We start from the raw sequence: 24,909 nt of genomic DNA on the forward strand, positions 1-24,909 counted from the left end.
CTAAGCCAGGGACGGCGAACCTTTAAATTGCGCGAGCCACAAACACGATCTTAATCCTTACAAAATGCACAAGTGGGTCATATATTTAATTGTATGCGAAACTCTGCTGCTGCGTCGTTCGTAGTGTTATTATCTGGGTTGGTAATCAAGGTTTTTGTATGATTTCCAAATTGGGATATCCACGAATATTAAGAACCTAAATAGTTAGCAAATGCTGCAGCTTTTTCCTTAGATTACAAGATATCAGCAGAAAGCTTTTCAGCATGGTTTCACAAGGGTTTTGAGAGTTTTTAAGCTGCAAGCTCATAATTTCCCTTAAAGGATCGCCACCCTTTATGTTTTACAGCGATAAACAAAATGCTTTAGGTTGTATGTTTTTCTGCACGCATTTGTTGAAGTGCAGTTAATGTAAGCCTACTCGTCACCTCTAAAACGCTTTTGCACGACCCTCAGATTGAGTAGCACTGATTTAACAGTATAGTGCTAGCTAACGAAGAATTGTTTTTTTACATTTATCCTTTTCTGAAAATTCCTGAAAATGTTTGATAACATTTCGGTATTCCTAAAGAGACAAGTGGGTCATTAAAAATCTGTTGTGGGTCACGATGTGCGTTCGCCATCCCTCGCCTTAGCCGACGTTTTGAAGTGCAACCTAACTTAGTTAATGAAAAACATAAACACGCGATTTGACAGCTGTGAGCTAAGAGCTGTTGGATGTCTCAATAAAGCTATTCAATGAAACCAAGTCGTGGAAAATTTGGGACTAGAAATTTAGGGTAAAAATAATCACGGAATAGTAGCCATGATCCATGGCTCCAGAAAAAATCAAAATACGATAGTCGCTAAATAAGTTTCTTACATTTTTTAGCGCGAATTTTCTGGGGTTTTCCCTCTGTTTTACCAGCGACAAAATACTACACTACCTATGGCTTCTCAGCGTATTTATATCAGTCATGCGTTAAATTCCAATATCCTTCCATCAAAGTAATTATTATATATCTCTGCTTCTATTTTTGTGAAATTATTTCATTATTAAGTTCAACATGCTATTTACATTCGTCTATTAGGATAACATTTTTTTTTTAAATAACAATCCCTAAAAAAATGAAATGTTTACTTGTAGCACGGTTGATTGAATACAATCGAACATCTCATCTTGACGTTTTTTTTTACAATTTAAATTTGTTCTATTTTTTCTAAAAAATCTGTTTTTTTAAATAACTTTTAAATAACAAGCTATTGTAGTATCTAGTAAGGTATAATCTTGTTTTATACCACTCGTACTCCTAGTCCTACGTTTGAATTCAAGTTAGTAAAGTCTATATAAGACGCTTTTTGACATCTGTTGTGTTTCGGTAGTGCACATTCTCTAACAGGGGTCGGCAACCTACGGCCCGCCGCCTCTTTGACAAACTTAGACAAGTCCATTTCACATACTTTTTGACTATTTTTACTACGTAATTGCGAAAAATTTTCGCGCTTCGTGCGAATGTTCATTTTACGTCCGGTTTGTTTACGTTTTGATGCTGTCTTTTGACCAGATCAGCGCTTCTTTACCGTTGCGCCGTGGAAGGCTTCCAGATGCGTCGCGAAAAAACGGAAAACGTATTCAAAAATATTAACATTTTTTTATTGTCGGCAATAATAAAAACTTGCAAGAATTTAAACAAAAAAAATCGCGCTCGCTTAGATCGCCAGGTGCGCCTTGACTTAAAACGATTAACAAACACAGAGCTAGATTAGCTTTAAATGTCATCGCGTTTCCTCAAAGTAGTTATATTACATTTTTCATTAGTAGTATGGATAACGACAGGTGAACTCGAATTTTAAACCAAACAAACGCTTTTTTTCGCGCTTTGCGCAACACTTTACTGCGTATGTAAATGTTATTAAACACGTCTTTAAGTGCAAAAAATATCCAAGGCCTGCCTGATTTACAGTTGTTCTAACATTTCAAAAACACAATTCTTACTTAACATTTTGCGCGGCATGCAGAGTCATTTCTGAGTTTGGTTTAGGCCAGCGACGAGAAAAAGGTTGCCGAACCCTGTTCTATAACATAGTCAGGGCCTCATAGGTCGAGCAAACCCCAGGTTATAGACCCCTACTGCATTCTGTCGGCTATTTGCCCACTTTGCACGGGTATTTGAATACACCCAATATCCCATCTAGAAAGGGTGCAAGGCCAAAAAATTTTGTGTAACATATATAGGAAATTGTAGTGTAAAGTGCAGTGTACAGTTTAACATATGGGAAAACCGGGTGCATATTCATTTCTAGGGGTGCAGGTTGAGTCTTGTGAAAAAAATTGTGGGTGCACTTGCTAGACTTTCCATAAATGTTTAAACAGCCTCTATATTTTATCAAAAATCTGTGCACAACTCAATTAGGCACTATGGAAAAATATTTTCAACCTTGCAAAAGGTGCACCCCGAATATGTAAAACAGTTGTGCACCCTTAACCCTTGTTTATGGCATCGGCATACAATTACAGTGAAATGTAAGCAATACAGAGTGCATCAGAAAATTAATAAGTGCAACTGAAGTGCATTTTTTACCTTTGTTGCACCCGGTCTCCTGGATTTTTTCGCCGTGCACCTGCAAGATCTCGTTGAGATCTGCCATACTTTTCCGATTTGTCGATTAGTAACTTGCACACCTAAATTTCGGAAAAGAGTTTGAGTTGTGAAAGTATTCCGAGCCTAAGGTGTGCATCAAATTGGAAACTCTGAGTAGTGTGAGAGGGAGATGTTTTAGTAACTTAAAGTTTGTGGCCGTTATAAGGTTGTTATTAAAATTTGCGCAGCTCTGTGAAGTTATTGGATAAAATTTATATGGCAGTAAATGAATTAGTTCTGAAACCCGGTTGGTAACCAACTCTGACTGCTGACACCACCCAGGTTGGTATTCACCTTTATTTAAATTGGAGAAACATTTTACCCCATGATTTTCATAGTTAAATGACTTAGTTTCTACTTGTTTAGGCCATATTTTAGATATGTAAAAAATGATTGCACAATATAATGATTTTATGTGCATTTGTTTTAGCCACGTATGGGGCATGTCAGAAACAAGTACAATTTTTTAATATTAAGCAACACTTGGTACTATTTGGTTTTAATCATCTCCAGTTATTTAACATATGTATGCTAAACAATTATATCCAATATAGATTTAGAATGTCAGACACTACTTTTGACGAAAATGCTGGTTCAGATGCAGAAGATGACTGGTTATTTCCCCTTACTGGAGTACCAAATGATGCTGTGGATCTACACCCGACATCAAGATATGACTATACTATTGACATTTCTTCAGATGAAGATACACCAGGGTTGGAGATAGTCTATGGGTCATCTGGGCTTACACTGGAAAACCAGAGCTCTGACTTTGAATTACGCCAAACGCATGAAGAGACACTTTCAGAATCTAGTGCCACATCTGGCCAAACAACAACAGCAAGCAGTGGGACAGAGTTTGATGAAAGCTCCCATAGTGATTCAAGTACTCGCACTCTGTTAGAAGTAGCAGGGGAGGGTGAACTAAATTCCAGATTTCCTGTTTTAAATTTAAATTCTCATTCCAGAAACACCAGGGCCATTCATCACTTTGCAGAAGGCATGGCAAGCCCATTTGATGATTATGGTAGAGAGGAAGGAGAAACAACTGCATCAAGTACAGTTAGCTCTGTTTCGTCCAGCAGGTCAACAACACCTACCAACGAAGAACATTTATCTTCTGGCTCAGAAAATCCAGCACAACAAGCTGTAACAGCATCTTCAGTCTCTAACACTATGAACCCTGAAACTGCAGTTGAAAGAATTGCTGCTGGCTCTGACTTAAGCACACAAAATGACTTTAGAGTTAATGCACCTGGACCTGATAGGCCATGTACATCAACAAAGCGGAAATTGTCATCGCCTTCAACACAGACAAGCTCAAAGAAATGTGCGAAGGATGCAAACAGTAGTGACGATGACGATGAGGGAATATGTTGCCCAATTTGTTTTGAAAAATGGACCAACAGTGGAAGACACAGATTAGTGTCACTGAGGTTGGTTGTTTTAAGACTATTAGTAAACATAAAAATGATAAGAGACTGGCCTTGAACCACAATATCTCTCATTTCTTACAGGTGTGGTCATTTATTTGGCCAAAAGTGTGTTGAACGTTGGCTCAAAGACAGTCATCAGAAATGTCCACAGTGTAATTCCAAAGCCAAAAGGTCAGACATCAGAATTATCTATGCAAAGAAGCTACGAGCGATTGACACAACAGATCTAGAGCAAGCTTTAAGGTTGGCACTTGTATAACGTCTTACTGCATAACAAATAAATAATCAAAACCAATTAAGGTTTAACAAAGATATCTTACTTGATAACTAACTTTCAACTTATTTTTCACTGTTATGCTGTATATATGTATTTTTGTAGGACTGCGGACCAAGCAAAAAATGAAAAAAGAGAAAGAGAAATGGAACTAGCAAAAGTTCGCCTTCAGTACACAATGGCAATGGAGGAGTGCAACAGACTTAAAAAACAAATGAAGGTGCCAGTTAATATAAGGCTGAAAATAACAGAAGGAAACATAGTGACCAATATAGGCAAATTAATTATAAAAGCAAAGTAAAAGTTGTTGTTTTTATAACACACAATCAGCACAGTGTGTTATTTGATGTGCAGAGCATGACCACACTCCCTGACCAATGTGCATCACCAAGTGCGTCATCAGCAATGACCCCTGCTTCTCGTGGTAGATTGTATGAGTGGAAGAAAAATGTTCTTATTCATTCTGGTGGAGGTTGTCGTGTAATGGCTTTTGATGAGCAAGCTGGGTATTTTGCAGTATCCCAACCAAGCCCCCATGCAAATTTCATGAATGGTAAAATTTAGCTTTGTATTTTAGGCATACAAAAAATCTTTTCTGCAAGATTATATTTAACATGCATATTGTGTTGCTATTTGTATTCAGGAGTCCTATGGTATATTTGGTATATATTCAGTTTATTAGTAACAATGCCAAGTAGGGTGAAGATTTACAAAACTGTGACACTTCTATTACCTTTGCTAAGACACTTTTTTAGTTTGTCGATTGGTTGTATACGGTTTAGGGTTTGGTGTTAAAAAGCTCAGTGCTGTGGATTTCAAAAGTGGATATTTCACACTGCTACATCAAAAACCTATAAAAGACATAAGGTTTAGTCCGCACCATGAGAACCGCTTGCTTACTGCATCACAGGATGGGAATTTAAGAATCACAGAGTAAGAAATTAAGTTGGTTAAGCTGAGTTGCTATATAGATAATGTTATGCATGTTTTGAGTTATTTAGAAAGTGACAAACACATTGGCGCTGCCTTTTCTTTTACTAAAAAAAATACAAAATAATGTTGCAACATAGTTATTTACACATTCAGAGATTGTGAGAAACTTATTTTAACGAATAAAATACAACATAAATATATTTTTAAAACTTTAATATTCTTATTATTTTCGGAAAGATAAATGTTGTATATAAATAGCCAGGTGCGTTTCAAGAAATCTAAAAAGATGAAAGTCCCGAATTTTTAAATGAGAGAATTCCCCTATTTTCCGTCTGACTTAAATGAATAATAGGTCCCCCGACCTCCCAGTATACGCCACTGTAAAGGGCATGACCCTATATTCGATAAGTTCTTTTATTTAACCATATCTGTTGCAAACACAGCTTGGGAGGTAATACCAAGATTCATGAATACAAATTGAAGAAGCCCATCTGGAGTTGCTCTTGGAACAAAGCTGACAGCAATATGATTTATGCTGGACTGAGTAATGGTAGCTACATGCAATTCGACTTGAGAAATACCGCAGATGCCATATCGACGTTGGAAAATACTACCTCAAGGTTTTACGAAATTCGGTTAAACTTGAATACATTAACTTGTTGGAAAAAATGGTGCGACTCAATAAGGAAATTTGTCTTGATTACCCATAAGTATTTATTGTCAGATGCCCCGTGGTATCTCTGTACCACGTCCCTCCGTCGTGCACCGAAACCTTCCGCGGCCATGGCGGCCTCTTGACCAGCACGCTGGAAGGCGCTATGTTCTGGCAGGACGTCGACGGCTCGGGGGAGATTGCCGACTTTAAGCCTACCATTCTACCTCTTGAAGCCGGAAGCTGCAGCGGGCTACAGTATTGCAATGATACGCAGCACTGCCTCGTCACCTTTCGGCCAGGTTAGTACAGAAGTTCAAATCAAAGTCGCCAATTTTTAAGAATTGAAATCGCACACACCACACTCGTTGTGGATACAGACTGTGTTTAGTTTTGTGCAATATAGATAATCTTACAAAAGCACGTGGGTAGCATAAAAACTTTTGGATCACCTATGGGAGCTTTCGCTTAAACCAAAATAGATTTTAAAGGCAATTCTCGCTGACGATTGACTGCATCACCAAATTGTCAAATTTCAGTGTTGTTTGTGGGCAGTTAAATGGGTTTAACAGAGTTTGCCCAAAATCTACGGAAAAGATCAAGAAAACATGTAAAAAAGTAAGCATTTTTACACCTTATCCATTCGGGTGTTTTATTTGCCGCAGGTCGCAGTTACCCGACCACCTCTCACATCTTGTGCGAGCTGCGATGCACCGGCAGCGCCGGGGTGACCAGACGCAGCAGCGAGGCGCCCGCGGTGTCCTGCAACGCTGTGCACACGTTCCGAGGAGGCCAAACGCACAAGGTGCTCACCCGCAACGCCCTCTTCGCCCTGCCTTCCGAGTCTGGCGGCGGACAGCAGCTGACGGCCTGCGTGTGCGACGAGGCGAAGAAAGTCGTTCAGGTAAGTGTTGCAGTGTAGGAAAACCGTTCAGGGATTTTTTTATTTGCTGAAACGTGTCTGCGCTGGCTGTAATCGGCCGGTGAAGTATACAACGGAAAATGAGGAAATATTGCCAGCAATACACTTGCATACCAGGACGCATGGACTTCCCCGTTATTCAATTTAGTTCTGATCTAGAGAATGGGATAATACAGTACAAATGTTTTCTCACTCTGGTGCTATTGTCGCGCATTTTCATTAGTGAACTAGCCCTGCGCTGCCGTTTGTTTTAATCGATAATAATGAATCGTCGAAGTTTTGTCTAATTACGAAAGACTACTGTCGTTGAAATGAAATACTAAACAAAAATATTTTAGTGACCCTTACTGTTTTTTGTTTGTTTCAATCATAAAAGTGTTATGCTGACCTTAATAATGACGCGCGCGACGATGCTATAAAGCAAAGTTCGGTTGTTGTAGATTGCTTTGGTAAACATGCCCATCTGCAATCGTTTTTCGTAGGTTTACGATGCAACTCAGTGCAGACTGGTGCAGACGCTGCAGTGCGATGGACTTCCGCCGCTGGACGTCGTTTCGATTCGCACAAACTCGCAAACGCAACTTCTTGCCACACTCAACGAACAGGCGCTGAGGGTCTACGTCCTTCGGTGACACTGATCGTTATTCAATTTCTACCTTCAAGTGTTATTTTATTTGTCGTAATTTACTCGTGCTTGTATTCGACCAACACGATTTGGGAGCTTCGCTCTTGCGTTATTTAAAGCCTAGTTGCTAAAAGCTAGAGCAAAAATGTGGAATTCGCCAAGTTAGAAAGGGTTAAGAACCGCTTCTATAAGGGGAACCTTAGGTTATCGTTTAAAGTAGTGCACAAATATGCCACCGAAATCTTATGGCCTGTTAAAAGAGTTACAGGTACCTACAGCATTCCTGCAGCAATTATTTTTCCGGAGCGCCGTTCCGGCTTACTTTCACCACTGGTGTAACATAATAATATGTCACGAATTGTTAGTGCCTTATAAATAATTAATCTTTGTTGGGAACTTTTTTGCAATCCAAAAGAAAAATAATAAGTTTTCAAAATCGATCGGCACGATCATTTTGAAATATAATGCACGAAATGTGCATTGTTAAAATGTACGCCGCGATGTCTTTGAGTTGATGTAGCCACTTGCAAATAAAGAAGGTGGTCCTATTTTAAACTAACGTAACATATCGTAATCTTTTCGAGTGTTTACACTTTCTTCTATATTAAAAAACACTTACTATACAATTAAAATTCAGTCTTCAGCGGAGAAAATTCCCAAATGATGCAACAATTAGTCAGCTGCTACGATTTTGTCAATATATATTTGTTTTTATTTTAAAAACAATTATATAACAGTTTACCATAAGCTCACCTGTATGCTAAAAATACTAATTTCGTTGGGCGCTGGTAGTAATTAACAATAGATCAATAAAGTTTCTTTTACACAAGGTATGTGGTTATCGTCTTGGATTATAAATTAATTTAGCTTTTTTATAAATCGCAATTGGTGATAGCTCTGCATATATTTAATAGTAAATTATATTCAACATTTATGTTAGTTAAAACACATAAATTAAGGAGGCAGAGTCACGACCCCCAAGTGATTAAATACCTAAATCGCTTTTTAACAATCGTCATGCTATTCTCATTCCATATTAAACAACATCGCAAAACTGGAAGGCATCAAGAAAACTGTAAAACCTTGAACACGTTAAGTGTGTTTTAGTAGTTGCTTGTTTTATGCCTATTAAAGTTCTTTGTATACTGTGCCCGAAATCAACGAAATTTAATAGTTTTCTGTATAAGCGAATGGTACATCGAAAGATTTATTTAAAATCATTAAATTTTTGCCTAAAAATAATACTTTTGTGACAGAACCAACTGACAAAAAAGGAATCCCACCACTCTTATTAAAAATCTTTAGCGGTAAACCGTTCAAAAAAGAACAACATTCGGTCTAAATTACATTATTTATCAGCTGATGATTCGCTTCAGTGAATTGCTTTTTGTAAACATGTGGCAATTTGGCTGGCATAACACCAAAACTACCGGTTGTCACTGCTGGAAAGTATGGCAGATCTCAACGAGATCTCGCGGGTGCACGGCCGAAAAAATTCGGGTGGCCGGGTGCAAGAAACGTCAAAAAAGTACACCTCGGGTGCACTTTATGATTTTCCAAAGCACTCTGTATTGCATACATTGCACTGTAAACGTATTCCACGTAAGCGTTTTAAATATTTGGGGTGCAGTTCAGATTTCGGGGTGCACTTTTAAAAGGTTGAAAAAATCTAATCTCGCGGGTGCACTTGCCATGCTTTCCACAGTGGCCGGTTGTATTATTAGGTAGTCTTGGAGTTTTATAATTTTAAACTGTAGCTTTGTATAGCTTGTAGAACATTTTGTAAGGCGTGATATTCTGTACGATTTCTCTCTAGTCGTTTTACGCCAAAGATCTTGAACGTGGAATGTTTGTTAAAAAATTTACAATTGTAAATAGCCCTTTCTGGCGTATTATATTAAGAATTTCGGCGCTCGTCTAGAATCCTACCACAACGAACATTATTTGGGTTAGGGTGCCGGTTAGCGTTTGGGTTTGGGTGAGTCCAGTAATAGTGTTAAACAATATTACTTGACCTACCCACACCCAAACACTAACCGACACCCTAACCCACATATTATGCATTGCTTAATAATCATTTCAACGTTGTGGTAGGATTCTAGACCAGCGCTAGAATTTCATTGTGAATCATTAATGGCCACAAATAGGAATGCAGTCACTCCAGTCAGTCCTAGAACTATATTGGCATGAATAAAAAACAAACAATAATAATAGACAAATTAGCTTAAATTATATTTTTGATGGGTTGATTTTATCTTCTGTCTTGGTTAATTTTATTGTAAATTCTATTAAGCAGTGCATAACAAATACCAATCATCCTATATCTCTTGAAACAAAACTCAAGGGGAATAAATTGTAAATATATGTGAAAAAAAGGTATAAATTGCACTGGTACCCCAGGGCTTTTACTCGTGTCAGGGGTGTCCAACATAAGGCATGCATGCCAAATGTGGCATACGACCTAATAAAAAATGGCACGCAAGCCCCCAAAGAATTCAGCCAATTGTCATTCTTTATTCACAGTATAAAACAACCCCAGCAATTACGACAACAAACAATTACTTCTGATATTATAACTTTGTACTGTTTTTATTTTTGTCTAAAATCACTTATAATATTAGAAAAAAAATAGTTGCTAAACTTTGGCACGGGAAGAAGTTATAAGATAAAAATTGGCATGTCCGAATGTTTGAGTTGGACACCCCTACTCTATGTATTTTATGGCATTGGTAAATAACACATTATGTGTTCCAATATAATGATATTTAAACTATTTTTAGATTTTTGTTTTCTATAATTAAGACTTATATTGACAACTATCATGAGTGCCAAATCGGGATCTTCCATACTCTTAAAAGCAATTAACACTAACATTGGATTTATTGGTGCTGGAAATTTAGCCTTGTACATGGCACAAGGCTTAATCAAATCTGGTAAGTTGACCTAATTCATCTATAAGCTCTGTTTTCAATAAGTTATACAACCATTGTTATTTATTTTTTATACATATTTAGGAACTATAAGAGCTAGTCAGATATATGCAAGCTCACCAGAAACAAAGAAATCTACTGTTAAAGAGTTAAAGGTACGGAATTTTGTAAATATTTATTCACAATTTCTTGCACTGCTGTGAACTGCCTCTTTTTTAACTGATACCTATTTTTCTATCTATTGTCAGGAATTGGGTGTTCGTTTTTCCCCTAACAACAAAGTTACTGTGGACAAAAGTAACATTTTGATCCTTGCTTTAAAACCAAAGATTATGCCTTTTGTACTAGATGAGCTGAGCAGTACGATAACTAAGGACCATGTTGTCATTTCCTTTGCGGCAGGTGTGAACATCTCAGCGATAGAAAAGGTCCACAACTTGGTTGAATGTATATTTTGCCGGTGTTTTTTTAATTTGCAAATATTTCTTTTAATATATGTTTGGTTTAAAATTAAATTTGAGATTTATGCTAAATGATGTGGTATACCAAGTAGTCACAGATTACAATTAAGTACAACAAACACTGTTTATTTGTGGCAAGGAATAAAATCTGTCTAAATCAATACCCCTCTTTTTCTACAGAAACTTCCAGATCATGCTAAAGTCATGAGGGCAATGACAAATACGTGCTGTGCAGTGAAAGAGGCAGCAACTGTATATGCTTCTGGTATGAAAAAAGTAATAAAATTAAATTAACTTAAATGCTGTTCAATTAACTTAAATAAAAAGTTACTTGAATGTTTGGTGTTTAAACTACTGGTTTTAAATTTGCAGGTAAAAATGCATCGACAGTAGAAGGTGATGCTATAGAAGAAATATTTGGTAGGGTTGGGACAGTGGAGGAAGTTGAAGAGTCAAACATTGATGCTATCACTGGACTTAGCGGATCAGGACCAGCATATGTCAGTAATAAAATTAATCTATTTAAAATAAACATTTTTTTCAAATCATTTAGGATTAAATAATAGTGGTGTTTGTATACTTAGGCCTTTGAAGCAGTTGAAGCACTTTCAGATGGAGCAGTAAAGATGGGTCTACCAAGAGGACTTGCAATGAGACTGGGAGCTCAAACTTTAATTGTATGCATAATATTGAAAGAGTGTTATGTAGAAATAGAAATGTGCATGTATTCTGTGATTTGGCCCTGTGAAGTGACCCTTTACAACAAACTCAAATTTCACTTTGGGTCAAATAAAACATGAAAATCAACCGTGCTATAATGCACCACAATATAGTGCTGGATAAAAATGCCAATAAACAAGAAAACACATTCTTTGTTGATAAATCACCTCTTGATTTTCTTAAAATGTTTGTGGCACAACCATCCATAAAGTTATTTTCAGTTGAAATTTATTTTTAAGACTTGCATTTGCTCTGCCACACACAGTAAACACAAAACTTTAGCACCTTAGCTTCTGGATGCGAAACAAAAAGAAAAATACTAAAATACATCTCTTTAAAAAGAAAATTTTCATAAATCAGTATATTTTACCAGGGTGCCGGAAGGATGCTACTAGAAACTGGAAAGCACCCAGGAGAGCTGAAAGATGCCATCTGTTCACCAGAAGGAGCTACTATATATGCCTTGCATCATTTAGAAAAAGGAGGTTTTAGAAGTCTTCTGATTGATGCTGTTGAGGCATCTTGTGTACGAACAAGGTATTAAAAACTTACCGATCTCATATTTGTGATCATTCTGATTTAATGTGTATTGTTTTTTTAAGTTGCGAAATAATAAAGCTTTATCAACATTTTTTTTTTAGTTAAAAATTTTCTTTAATAGGCAAATTCAATTTGTAAAATTATTGCAATTTTCCCTTTTAATTCAGGGAACTGCAGATTCAGGGCTCTGAAAAAGAAACTGACACAGAGGCAATAAAAAAGAGCATCAGAGAAGGTCTTCATCTGCAAAACATTTTAGAAAGCAATGGCTTATACAAAAAGACTGATTGATCTAATCGCTATGCCAAAGAAAACTAGACTTAGTGCTTTTACTACTTTGTTTATCGTGCTTTTCTAAATATTTTTTATGAGTTATCACCATCCTTATAGTGCTTAACTGCCATTCATGTCTGCTCACCATTGTCAAGTAACCTTATTTGTGCTGTACTTATGGTGCCCAACAATAAAAACATCAGCATATTTATTTGTATATACTCACAGGTAAACTAAAGAAATCAAAGCATTTTGAACATTTATCCTCCGATTATTTATCTATAAGATTTAAGGATTCCAATTAATTAATTTTATTTTGTAGGTTATTCAAGGTTAAATCTATTATAATGACACGGTTTAAAATAAGCAATTACAGATATACACATTTTTTAAGTTTTTGTTACAGGGAAAGAACTATGTAATAAAATCATTTCCATTATTGGTTTATTTCAGTCCGGCCTCAATGGATTTGCAATCACTGTTTTGGGGTATCATGGTTATTTTCTAGAAAGTAGCACTTTGATTCAGATAGACACTCAAATGTTTTTTAATTATATGTTGCAGTAAAAACAGTTCCCTGAAAACTGATGTATTTTTTTAAGGTACATTGATTAACACTCATAAATATAGGAAGACATTAACATTCATATACACTGTCTATAATGATCCTGGATAAATACGGAACCTTTCGAGTTTCTTTTGCAAATCATTACATCTTGCTTCTAACTCTATTTCCTCATTTTGTTGATGAATGAAGTGACGTTTATATGACTCAATTAGTTGTTCTTCCTTTGTGGGTGTCATACCAACTTTTTGTTTTTTTTCCTGGTAATAAAACAATAGGTTTACCCACTACTCCATCTAAACAACAAAGAAAAACCTACCACTAAATAGAAGGCAAGAAGAACACTAAAACATAAAGCTATAGACGCAAAGAACCCAATAGTATTTCCTTGTATTCGACCAAAGCGTCTTTCAGGTTCATTTTCAATGCCACTTGGTGATATTGTAAAAGAATATTTTACGTCGTTGGAATCCTCGCCAATATCTTTGAAATAACAAAATTTATAATCATCATTTATATTTTTATATACATTGAATAGCTTAACAGTTAAAATTGCTTTTTGGCTGCTGTTGTGTTTTTTTCTTTAGGTGTTTATAGTGCTATTTTTATACTGTATCACTAGGGTTATTGTCAATAAGCAGGGCTGCATGGTCAGTTTACAATAAACAGAAACCAACTTTTCGTGGAGTCCAGAGTCTGATTCTACAGGCTGTATTTCACACAATTAAGGTGGATATTTAGAAATCCACTCATAGGGGTGTCATAATTTATCAACCACAATTGATGGTTGAAAATTGTTCCACCTTTACAGTTTGCGGCCTTATGAGGTTCAAAATTTAGTAATGTACATGTGCACCCTGGACTCTGGTAGTTTTATGAAGTCTTACTTGAGTCCTGCTCCGCAGCCCTGTCAATAAGCCCGATGAAGGCAAACTTTATTATAGGTTGTTGTAAATTAAAACACATATCGCTGAAAAAGCTGTTAACTGATAATACTAGTGGTACTTATAGTTTACCTTTGTGTTCTGCAAGCTGTTCCATAATTAACCTATATGAGTTTTGTATTCTAATAAACATTTCACTGCTTTTGTTATGACCAGGGTTCCTGTCGGGATGATATTGTTTGGATAATTTGATATAGGCATTTTTTATTGTTGTTTCGTTGGCATCTCGCCCGATTTGTAGAACTTCATAGGGGTCAAACGAACTTGATGAATGGCGCAAGCATAGCAATGTACATTTACCATGTACGATAAAGAGACGAAACGAATCAAGTAAATTCCTCTTTAGACAACGTGAAACCATTTAGAATCCTGCGTTAATTTAGTTTAATTTGCCACACTCCAGTAGACAAGTTGCTGTTACGTTTAATTTAAACCAATTAGTTTGTATTTGGACTTATTCTCATTGCAAACAAAATATATAATTTTAGGGAATTTCCCACAAAGGTTTGTTGTAAAAAAAATAGAATGCTAATATATTTATCATCATAATCAAGGTTATTTGCTTTGCAGTATTTTATGGTTTATAATTATATGTATGTTTTTGCGGCACCACTTATACAAAATAAAAATGTGTTTAGTGGTGTGGTGATTGTGTTAAATAATACCAATGTATGCAATCTAAAATAATAAATATTTGAGGGCAGTATGTAAGCAAATTTTGCTTTTTAGGTTAAAATGTACCTAAGGTCCAAAGACTTGTTCAAGGGTATATTTACTAAAACAATTAAAGTTCAAAAACGCCGTTTGCTTGTTTCCAAACTGTTGTGTTCGGATTATTACAGCTTATTGGGATTAAAGAGCTCTGCATCATCTGAAGAGATAAAAAAAATTTACCTTCAGAAATGTAAAGAATTGCACCCAGACAGAAACCCAGGAGACAAAACACTACACGAAAAATTCGTAAAGATAAATGAAGCATACTCAGTGCTGAGCAATCCTTCGAAAAGACGTGAATATGACCAACGGTTTGGGATGTATTCTAAACAGACACAAACTAGACAAAACTGGAGAAGCAGATCTCAATCAACGCCTGAAGATGTTTGGAGACAGTGGGAAAGGCAAAACCAACACAACTTTACATCCAGGGATAGCTTTAATAACTTTAATCGAACTAATTATAGAAACTCACGCCAAAATCCTTTTCAAGCCGAAGATTTTTCCCAGCGTGATCCATTAAATGCTTATTGGAAACGGGTATACAATCAAAACTATCAAACATATAATAAAAAACAGAAAGCATATCCTGGAAAGGAACCATTTAACCCCAGTGTAATTGTTATGTTTTTAGGCTGTTTATTTTTTGTTTTATTTGTGCGCATTTCATTGGCCATTAACAATCAACGCCAGATGACTACATTTCAATTTTCAGAAAAAGATTATTCTAATATCGAATTTTCAAAAAGAAATCACAAAGATTTGCCGATATCTAATCAGAACATAGAACTTGAGGATGCCTAAAAATATATTTTTAATACAATTAATGAATATAACAAATGCTCAGTAAATTTCTGTAATGCCAAATCCCATGTGTGTTTTGCACAATATGAATTCACTAACTGAATGAAATGTTTTTAGTTTTAGCAAAGTAATTCAACTAAAGTTTATAATGTATTAACCTGCAAATTTCTTTAACACATTGTTTGTCCTAGAAGGATTTAATCTCTTAAAGGTTCACCATGTTTTAATATATTATGTTTTTATAGTTTTAAATATGTTTTTTACTTGGTATTGAAAACTATATAAAATGCCCAGCAGTCAGCTCCTTCAGTCAAAGCTTAAAGGAAGCAATCAGTTGATCGATCAACTTAAAATACAATGTTTCAATTGTTGCCTTCTAAGAAGCAGCCATTATAAAACCCTTGGTCTTAAAAGGTCGGCAACCAATGATGATATCCGTAAAGCCTATCTAAGGAAAGTCAAAGAACTACATCCTGATGTAAATGTGAACAAAAGAGATACTCACCAACAGTTTGTCAAAGCAAGTGAGGCCTACGGCATTTTGGGAGATTGCAAAAAGCGGCAAATGTATGATCGCCAGAGTGAAGTTTCACCCAATGTGTTTCACAATAAATACCATCATAAAACCAGCAATTATAACAACTGGAATGAACAAGACACCCATGAAAATAAAATGAACCATTTAAGGAAGTTTTTACCTTTAATTGTATTTACTGTGATATCATATGCCTGCATTTTTTGGTGGTTTATAATTTATCAGCCCACTGCCCGAAAGTATGAGGGCAGAGTAAGGCATATGCAAAAGTTGTCTATAAGAGATAACGAAATATTAAGATTAAACCAAAAACTAAATGTGACAGACAGTCAAGAGCGCACTGACTAATTGTTTTACATTTTAAGCGTTAGTAATAGTGTTGTTAATTATATTTAAGTTAAAGAAATAAGGTGTATCTATAAGAGTGTATTTATCTTTAGAGTCTATTTATAGAAATGTAATAGGATTTTTTATCTCGATAAGCGTTTTGGCATTAGGCTACAGTGTTTTTGAGACTAATATGCTGTTAACATTATTTGTTAAAATAATGTATTTCTTGTTTTAAAAATCTATTTTTTTTAAATTGTTTCTTAAAATTTGCCAACAAGTAATAATAATAATGTTTGTCGGACTTATATTGCTGTTTTTAATAGGTGTGCAAGACATTGGAAATGATTTGCAATAAAAAGTACCAGGGATGTTTAAATTAAAAAAACTCTTTGCCCACCAAAGTTGGATTAATTATTTAGGTTATATGCGTAATCTTTCTTTTGAAGCATCGAACAATTATTATAACATTCTTGGTGTGTCAAATACTGCCACTTCTAAAGAAATCAGAGACGCATTTGTTGAAAAATCTAAAGAACTGCATCCTGACTCTTCACCAGAAGGAAGTGACACTCACAATGACTTTGTTGTAATAAATGAAGCTTATAAGGTTTTAAGTAAGCCTCTTTCAAGAAAAATGTATGATGCCGGCTTGCCTGTCAGCTCTAATATATTTAATAGGTCAAGGGATGAAGCCAGTCCTGGAACTACGGCTGACTCAACTGTTGTAAATCCACTAAGATCCAAAAACTTCAAAAACCCCTACAAAGCATATGACAAGGCTTGGAAAAGTGCAGATCGGTGGACTGACTATCACAATTCCTATGGAACTTCTAGGGCTCAGCGACAAATGCAGAAAGAGTTGGATAGTGAATTTTGGAAAGAGCACTGGGAAAATTCACGAACTCATGGAGGTGGAGGGCCTCAGTTTGCCTCGCATGAAATAAATAGGAAAGCATTTGTTGTTAAAACTGAAATTGTGGTCATAATATGTCTATTGCTGGGAATTACATCAGCCCTGACAACTCTTTTTATTCTTTATGCTTATGACAAAGATGACCCAGTTTCAGAATTTTATCGCTTGTCTTCTGTTATGTTAAAATTTAAAATGTCCAGCTCCTATGAAAGTAGTGACAAATAGGAACATTTTTTGAAACTAGCGTATTGTTAGATATTATTTTTAAATGATTAGTTATAAAAACAATTTTACATAATTTGAATTGGATAAAATTGATTTAAACTACAAAATGCAACCACTTGCAAATCACGCCATGTAAAAACATTTATATAAGCTGTACACCTGTTGTACTTGATTTGAAGGCAAGAAAAAACTAATGAACTGCCAAATTGTAAACACTTGTCATTTTAAATTGTTATTCAAAAGCGATCTGATAGTTTATTGTCATTTCAGTTGTATACCTTAAAACTTCATAAATTTAATATACATATTATGAAATGGTAAATTTATGCATTTTTAACTATTTATTTTCTATTTAAGGGTCTTTAGTTATAATTGAGCATAGTAACAAAAGATATGTTTGGAGCTCAACGGTTAAATGAGATGCTTGGTCAGCATCCAATTTTTAAGGATGATGGCACCAGTGAACATAATAAGAAAAGCAACAACACAGACAGTGATCAGTTGCTCCACATTCACAATGGAAATTTATTTGTTTGGAACAACAGTCGAAGCTGCTTGTTGGTCACTAATCTCAGAGCCACTTTGGAAGAACCGCAAACAACCAAAATACAGGTTGGTTAGCATCGAAGATTTTTTTCCTTTCAGGAAAGTTTTCTTAATACTGGACCATAGTTACTACCAATCATATTATTCTGTTTATCTTTTCATGCATTTAACCTAGGTTTTAATGTGCCACAACCCGCCAATGTTCAAGGTCAATCGGATTTTGTTTGATTCTCAATGCACTCACATTGCATTAACAGGTAGTAGGGGCCTGTCTATATTGACTCTGCCTCATAGATGGGGCAGACAGGCAGAGTATGAGGGAGGAAAAGAAACCATTATTTGCAAGTGAGTTTGTCAACGTAATATAATTAATCTGTTATAAAGGGTGCTTACAAAAACTATAAGGCAGAACAGTGTTTACTATTAAATTATTTTTTCACAAATTGTGATACACATGCTTTAAATACTATTTTATATTGATCAACAAATAAGAAGAGAAAATTAAAAAAAGAAACTTTGATGATCTCTTTATAATGATTTACCAGGTGCTTTCCGTTGGCTGAAAGGTTCTTTATCACCAACCTTTCAGTGCAGTTGATTCAGGCCTCTTGGTATCCCTTGGCTACCAGTCCATCACCACATATCTGTCTTCTCACGTCAGACAATGTCTTACGCATCTTTAACATTCAGTCAGACCTCCAGGCTCCTTTGCAAATGCACAAACTAATTCCTGCAGTTGACAACAACATGTCGATGAATGCTTCCAGAATATCACTCCTATCAATGTGAGTGATGTAAAGTTCTTATTTGATATCAATAGTCGTTAATTTTATTGTTTTTCATGTTGTTGATACTATTTAACAATATTGTTTAATGTCAGTTTAGGACAAGAAACTAATGTTTATTAGGTACTCTGTGACAACTGGCCTTGGAGAGACTGTGATTGGATTTGACTTTGGCCCAGTTTTCGATTATATACCAAAACATTCAAAGCTTGGTAAGGCTCCAGAAGTTGTCCAACTCCAGCCAATTTACCTCCTTCAGGGCAATGGTGATGTTCTAATGCTTCTAACATCATTGACAAACAATAAGTGAGGTTTTTATTTCTATTTGCTTGTTACTTTACCGCAATTAAATTATATTCTATATATAGTTTTATACAAATGAATTTAATTTACTAATAATACTGTTTTTTGTAGTACTTTTAAACTAGATTTAATCATTGTACATATGCTATAAAACTTATATCTGTTGCATTGTAATTTATTTTTTGTACAAGGTTTAGTAAAGGTCACTTGCAAGGTCCTTTGATAATGCTACCAAGGGCAGAGGATAACTATGGAATGGACTCCTGTTCCATTCGGGTTTTACCTACATCACCAACTACCATTGTTCTTGCAACCTCAATGGGAAAGCTACATCACTGCATTGCTTTATGGACAAGCAACAATGAAAGTGATATAGAAACTGCTAATGAGGTAACAATCATAGTATTTCAAGCTGGGAATAGAAATTAAAGAATAATATAGATTTGATAGAATAGTCAACGTTTGATTTATGACATAATGGTTCGTTACTATTAACTAAACCAAATTAAATTTGTTTATTTTGTTAAGTTTTTTCTAAGGATAGTAAATTTAGTTGTTTTAAACTGGTGTAGACACTTGGCTCAAGATTCAGCACCGTACAGCGGGTAACATCATTGCTTGAAGAGCTTACTCCCCCTACATTGTATGTTTACGAAACTGTCGAACTTGAAATGGATTTGACTATGGAAGAAGACAACATCGACAGTTATCCAATCATTTTATTTGGAGGTCTCACAAAATTCTTTTATTTTACGAAAACAGTATGGGTAGCAACTTTAGAGAACATGTGTTCTATCATAAATGTCTAGCATTTTTTTTAAACAAAGAATGTAAAATGTTGTATAAGTCTGTTAAAAATGCATTTTATTAGTACTCCATGGTTGACCTTTTGTTATTTGCAGATAATCAACAACTTTTTATTCGCCATTTATACAATCTTCACTCAACTGAAAGTCATAATTCTTTGTATTAATTAAAAAAGTTACACTTTGTGGCAATTTAGGCATTTTTAAATCTTAATAGCATATGACCAACTCTTGCTATTAATTATTAGATCCAGTGCTTTCCTCTCGGTACCATTGCTGTACATCTGTTGGTGTTCACTCGGTTGTTTTACCATGGATTAGCAAGATGAATGCCTTTCTCCAGGAAGATGATGATAACAAAGACATTCTTACAGATGTTACGCATGTAAGCAATTATTATATAAAGTAAAAATACCTGATATGTATAATTTGCACACAACCAAAGTTTTTTTTTGATATATAGCTTATTTATTTGCAGGATGAACCCTGCACAGTGGAGCATGTCATGTGCACAAAACCAACACAGTCCTCACCGCCTTGTCCAATCAAAGGATTCACCATTTCATGTGACCCCTTGTTTGGTCCTGCCATATTATGTCTTACCGCTGATTGTAAATGCACTTTACTGCCACTCTTGTAAGACACTCTATTGTTTGAACCCTTTTTAAATGAATTTTCTATTTAAATCTGAGTCACAAATTTGTATGCAATTTACAAAAGTAGCTTATGATATTTATTTTTTTCGGTGATTATTAAATTTATTGTTTGAAATTTTAGGAGTAGCTTTACTCCTGATCCATTGCTGTTAAATTCTGACAAACCTGATGCCAACCTGGTGTCAACAGTTCCGAACAAAGTAATTGAATCAAGTTTTCAAGAACACATACAGTCTATTTTGAAACGGAATCTCTCACAACCTCTTATCAGGTAAAAAAAAATAAAAATTTATAAGTCTACAGTCTTAACAAGCGTTTCCAATTCAGGGCTGGAGACTGGGACAGTGCATCAAATGAAAGAGAATGTCTACAACTCGTCACACGAGCAACACAGGTTTTAAGAGACGAATATATCCTAAAGCAAAAACTTGCACGAGATGCAATTTCAAAGCGGGTGACACTTTTGAAAGAGCAGAAAGCACAACAGCACGACGACCTTGAATCTCTGGATCAATTCAGGTCTCCCAATAGTCATTTAAATATAGTTAGCAATAACTGTCTAAAACGTTACTTTTACCTTAACAAAAAACTTCCGTTTGTATTTTTTTGTAAAATGAATGTGTATTTGTTTAGAGAGCATTTGACAGATTCAGCGTCACAAATTGCAAATGACTATGAAGATTGCCAAGAGAGACAAGAGATATTGAGACAACGAGTTGAAACTGTCACTAAAATGGTTAAAGATCGTGACCCCACTCTTTCAAGGGTATGTGCCTCATCTTTTTACGCTTTATAGGGCCACATTTACCAAAATGGTATTGAAACAATCTTTCAAGTAATTGCAAACTGTGTTTGTATCTTTGTAGAATATTTATCAATGTTTTTGTAGTTTATTTGTGGTGATTACATATTCCGATTACTGGTAACATCTCTCAAGTCTGTATCAAAATTCTATTTTATTATTATTTTTTTAATAGGCGGAAATTGAAATGGGAAAAGAACTAAAAGTCATCTCAGACAAGCTTCACCAAATAGACAACCACATTAAACAGTTAAAAATAAAACAAGAATATCAGGATAAACAATATCGCAAAGCAGACGATGGAGGCTTTACACCACCAGGTTCATCAAAAGGCACTGAATCGACACGATCTTCAGTGCAAATTGAAAAATACAAACAAATCCTATTTGATGAGTAAGTTTTACGATGTTTCGAACCTAATTTAGACTATGGTTAAATTTATATGCAATGAAATTATTTTTTTGACTAACAGAGGAGATAAAATCCACGAATTGATAAAGAAACTTAACAACCTTAACATTCAAGTTGGTCTATGAAGAAGTAGAGTTGTCATTCGTTTTGATGATATGCTGTGGCTTGTGTAAGAAGCTGTAAAGAGACAAACCTGGCCACAAGCCCGGACTTCGGCCAATGACCAAGCGGTTGAATGAGTGTGTTAAATCGATTTGTCGCCTCGTGTCCAGTCTAATAAACGTTCCAAGCGACGTACTTTATTTTCACGTTTTTTTTTGTAGATTTAAATTGTAGAAAGAAATGTATGCAGATTGCTTTAGTTGTGTATAAATGTTAAAACGGCAGGAAAAGTTACGTTAAGTGCTCCGGTTCAACGCATTGATCGTACAATTTAATACATCTTTACCTATCAACAAAACATTTACGCACGTTGCTAATGGTCCGGATTAAGGCAATTTTTTAACACATGTATTTATTGAATTGTAAAGGTACAGGAAAAATGTGCCGCGCCTGTGTCTTGGTTGTGTTTTGAAATAGGTTTGTACACGTTTGACTAATATAGTATCTTTAAGTTTGTCGCGCGCTCGCTGAGAAAATCTAAATAAGATTTTAATGGTCTGTATTAAGCAGCAATATTTTACGCATGTACAACTGATAACGTGGCGAAGTTTTTTTTGTTTTGCTTCCTACATTTAAATGGATAAACTATTTTAAAGCAAGCGGCTGACAGTTTTCTTATTATAGTTGTTTTCAAACTTAAAAAATTATAAATATTCGCTAAAAACTTTCTACCAAACAATAAAATCTAACTTGACAACTGACCTTTAAAAAAATGCTATAGATAAATACCATAATGTTATCAGTTTTACCATAATATTATTAAAAATTCGTACATCCCTATTTGTAATAAGATTAGCTTATTGTTGTCCAGCAGCGCACAGTTGAGGATTACTACCTTAATGTATTCCATTGTGTTTAAAATGCTACCAGTGTGTTTTTTGTTTATTTAAATTTTAATGTTTTTCCAGCATTGTTACTAAACATAGAGAACTTTAAAACATATTGTTGCTGTTCCTACCTTTTCTATCTTTATTGAATTTGTAACTTAGTAAAAAAATGCCGAAATCTAAACGCGACAAAAAAGGTAGGTTATTAATTTTGTAAAAGATAATGAATCATGGGACTAAAATATGTTTTAATGTGTTTATATTTTTAGTTTCCCTAACACAAACAAAAAAGAAAGGGTTGGATGCCAAAAAGAATCTTGTGGATGAGGTAGGTTGCTTTTAACTTTTCAAAAAACAAAATTTTCTTGGTGTGATTGAATGAAACTTCAAAAACTGCTTTTAGGTGAGAAAGTGCCTCAACCTGTATGACCGTGCTTTTGTATTTAGTGTTTGCAATATGCGCAACAGCAAGTTAAAGGAAGTGCGCAACTCCTGGAAGCATAGCAGGTAAAGTGTTGCCTGATTTGTTGTTCAATGTTACTACATATCCTCGTGTGACCAGGTGTACCTTATTTAATACCGTATTACTTTATAATGATAATTTTAAAATCTTTTGTTTACTAGATTTTTCTTCGGTAAAAATAAGGTGATGTCAATCGCATTTGGCAAAAGCCCAGAAACAGAAATTATGACCGGACTGCATAAACTCTCTGCCAAACTTGAAAATGAAGTCGGTATTTTATTCACAAGCAAGTCTAAAGACGAAGTTCAGCAGTAAGTGAGTTGCTACAACTCGTTTAAACCCGAGTCAGTACAGTGAACCATGCTATTAAATGGCTGAATTTTGTTTAGGTGGTTTCAAGAATATTCACAACATGACCATGCAAGAGCAGGTAACATTGCAAGTTGCACTGTTGAGCTTGATGAAGGGCCCCTTACCCAATTTTCTCATGCAATTGAACCACATTTAAGACGTTTGGGCTTGCCAGTGGCACTCAAGAAAGGTAAAACTGTTCATTATATCAGTTGACATACCCAGTTACCCACCTTAGTTTAAGTGTGTATGGGATATACTTTGTCAGGTGATTAACAGAGTTTCTACAATGTGAACAAGATTTAAAATAACAAACCGGAGTCGATTAAAATCATATTCAAATTGGCAAAAGTTCATAATTCTGATAATTTGTTTAAAAATTTGGTGTCTGAAATTTATAAAAACAGTATGAGAAACTAGCTCAAGTAACTGCTTAAGCTTACATTTGTCACATTATGATTTTTCCAGACACTAGTTTGAAGATGGCTTTGTAATTATTTCATTATTTTATTTTAGGAATAGTTACAATGTTGCAAGCCTACACAGTATGTAAAGATGGTGAAACGCTAACTCCAGAACAATGTAAAATTTTGGTAAGAACCGGACTTATTTAAGATTACGCAATTATAATTAATAATTTAATGTGTTTAAACTTTAAACCTATTTTCAACTTATTAGTAATGGTACCACATTTTGATGTAGTTTTTCCATATTTTAGAAACTCCTGAACATTGTCATGGCCCAGTTCAGCATCGATATAAAATGCATGTGGGACAAAAGCACTGGTGAATGCGAAAACTTTGAAGTGATATCCCGTGAAAAAGTATTCAACAAAGTCAGAGTTACTGCAGATGACCAGGAGTACGATTATGTGGAGCCAGTCAGCGACATGACAGTAGATGACACCCTGGAAGTCCCACCATCACCACCACAGCCTCTTGCAGTTATCGAAGTGAACAATAATGCGCCAGAGCCCGAAACCCCAAAACTTAGGAGGTCAACCAGAAATAAAAAGAAATAAAATGTGCATACTTACCAGTTTGTTGTTAATTGCTATGTTATTTAAGGTTAGACCAAGTAGCAGTGTTTTTTAATCTTGCATCAACATTAATAAGTATTACAGTTAGGGATGTTCAAAGTAGAATCCCAAGGTATTCTAGAATAATAGGTTTCGAATCTAGAATAACGAATCCAGAATAGCGAATCCTAGTATATTTTTATTAAATAAAATAACCTTGGTTTTGTTTGGGGAAGGGATTAATCTTAATCTACCCCACAGAGCCTACAATCACAGCAATAAATCGCCCAAACAATTTGCTAACATGTGTACATTATAATAAAAAAATCTCCCATATGTTTAACATTCTTAACAACTGTCATTTG

At 35.1% G+C, this 24,909-nt stretch overlaps 6 protein-coding genes across 6 annotated transcripts; all 6 read left to right on the plus strand.

The window, feature by feature from the left end:
• Positions 1–3,179: 3,179 nt before the first annotated feature.
• Positions 3,180–7,522, plus strand: LOC146161096 (E3 ubiquitin-protein ligase rfwd3.L-like). The gene is made up of 9 exons (XM_083385086.1): positions 3,180–4,054; positions 4,136–4,297; positions 4,434–4,548; positions 4,683–4,881; positions 5,111–5,261; positions 5,705–5,881; positions 5,986–6,215; positions 6,579–6,817; positions 7,318–7,522. The coding sequence occupies exons 1-9, from the start codon at positions 3,180–3,182 to the stop codon at positions 7,465–7,467; spliced, it is 2,298 nt and encodes a 765-aa protein (XP_083241212.1). The 3' UTR covers positions 7,468–7,522.
• A 2,723-nt stretch (positions 7,523–10,245) lies between these two features.
• LOC146161097 (pyrroline-5-carboxylate reductase 1, mitochondrial-like) lies at positions 10,246–12,857 on the plus strand. Its single transcript, XM_083386103.1, has 8 exons — positions 10,246–10,393; positions 10,475–10,545; positions 10,639–10,818; positions 11,032–11,116; positions 11,224–11,351; positions 11,436–11,528; positions 11,945–12,108; positions 12,279–12,857. Exons 1-8 carry the CDS (start codon positions 10,282–10,284, stop codon positions 12,400–12,402), a joined length of 957 nt encoding a protein of 318 aa, XP_083242229.1. The 5' UTR covers positions 10,246–10,281; the 3' UTR covers positions 12,403–12,857.
• Positions 12,858–14,563: 1,706 nt separating this feature from the next.
• Positions 14,564–15,700, plus strand: LOC146161098 (uncharacterized). Its single transcript, XM_083386026.1, has one exon. It carries the CDS (start codon positions 14,629–14,631, stop codon positions 15,409–15,411), a length of 783 nt encoding a protein of 260 aa, XP_083242152.1. The 5' UTR covers positions 14,564–14,628; the 3' UTR covers positions 15,412–15,700.
• Positions 15,701–16,308: 608 nt separating this feature from the next.
• Positions 16,309–17,771, plus strand: LOC146161099 (uncharacterized). The gene has a single exon (XM_083386025.1). The coding sequence runs from the start codon at positions 16,644–16,646 to the stop codon at positions 17,412–17,414; it is 771 nt and encodes a 256-aa protein (XP_083242151.1). The 5' UTR covers positions 16,309–16,643; the 3' UTR covers positions 17,415–17,771.
• On the plus strand, positions 17,730–22,422 carry LOC146161100 (nucleoporin 88-like). The gene is made up of 13 exons (XM_083386024.1): positions 17,730–18,026; positions 18,136–18,305; positions 18,506–18,745; positions 18,869–19,051; positions 19,240–19,438; positions 19,621–19,777; positions 20,103–20,239; positions 20,333–20,490; positions 20,632–20,781; positions 20,838–21,029; positions 21,144–21,276; positions 21,488–21,705; positions 21,785–22,422. The coding sequence occupies exons 1-13, from the start codon at positions 17,808–17,810 to the stop codon at positions 21,846–21,848; spliced, it is 2,220 nt and encodes a 739-aa protein (XP_083242150.1). The 5' UTR covers positions 17,730–17,807; the 3' UTR covers positions 21,849–22,422.
• A 143-nt stretch (positions 22,423–22,565) lies between these two features.
• On the plus strand, positions 22,566–24,644 carry LOC146161101 (mRNA turnover protein 4 homolog). The gene is made up of 7 exons (XM_083384132.1): positions 22,566–22,909; positions 22,982–23,040; positions 23,116–23,219; positions 23,337–23,486; positions 23,565–23,716; positions 24,043–24,119; positions 24,245–24,644. Exons 1-7 carry the CDS (start codon positions 22,882–22,884, stop codon positions 24,545–24,547), a joined length of 873 nt encoding a protein of 290 aa, XP_083240258.1. The 5' UTR covers positions 22,566–22,881; the 3' UTR covers positions 24,548–24,644.
• Positions 24,645–24,909: the final 265 nt, after the last annotated feature.

The sequence above is a fragment of the Ascidiella aspersa genome, chromosome 3 (genome assembly GCF_963924565.1).
Source record: "Ascidiella aspersa chromosome 3, kaAscAspe10.2, whole genome shotgun sequence".
In the NCBI taxonomy this organism is placed as follows: Eukaryota; Metazoa; Chordata; class Ascidiacea; order Phlebobranchia; family Ascidiidae; genus Ascidiella; species Ascidiella aspersa.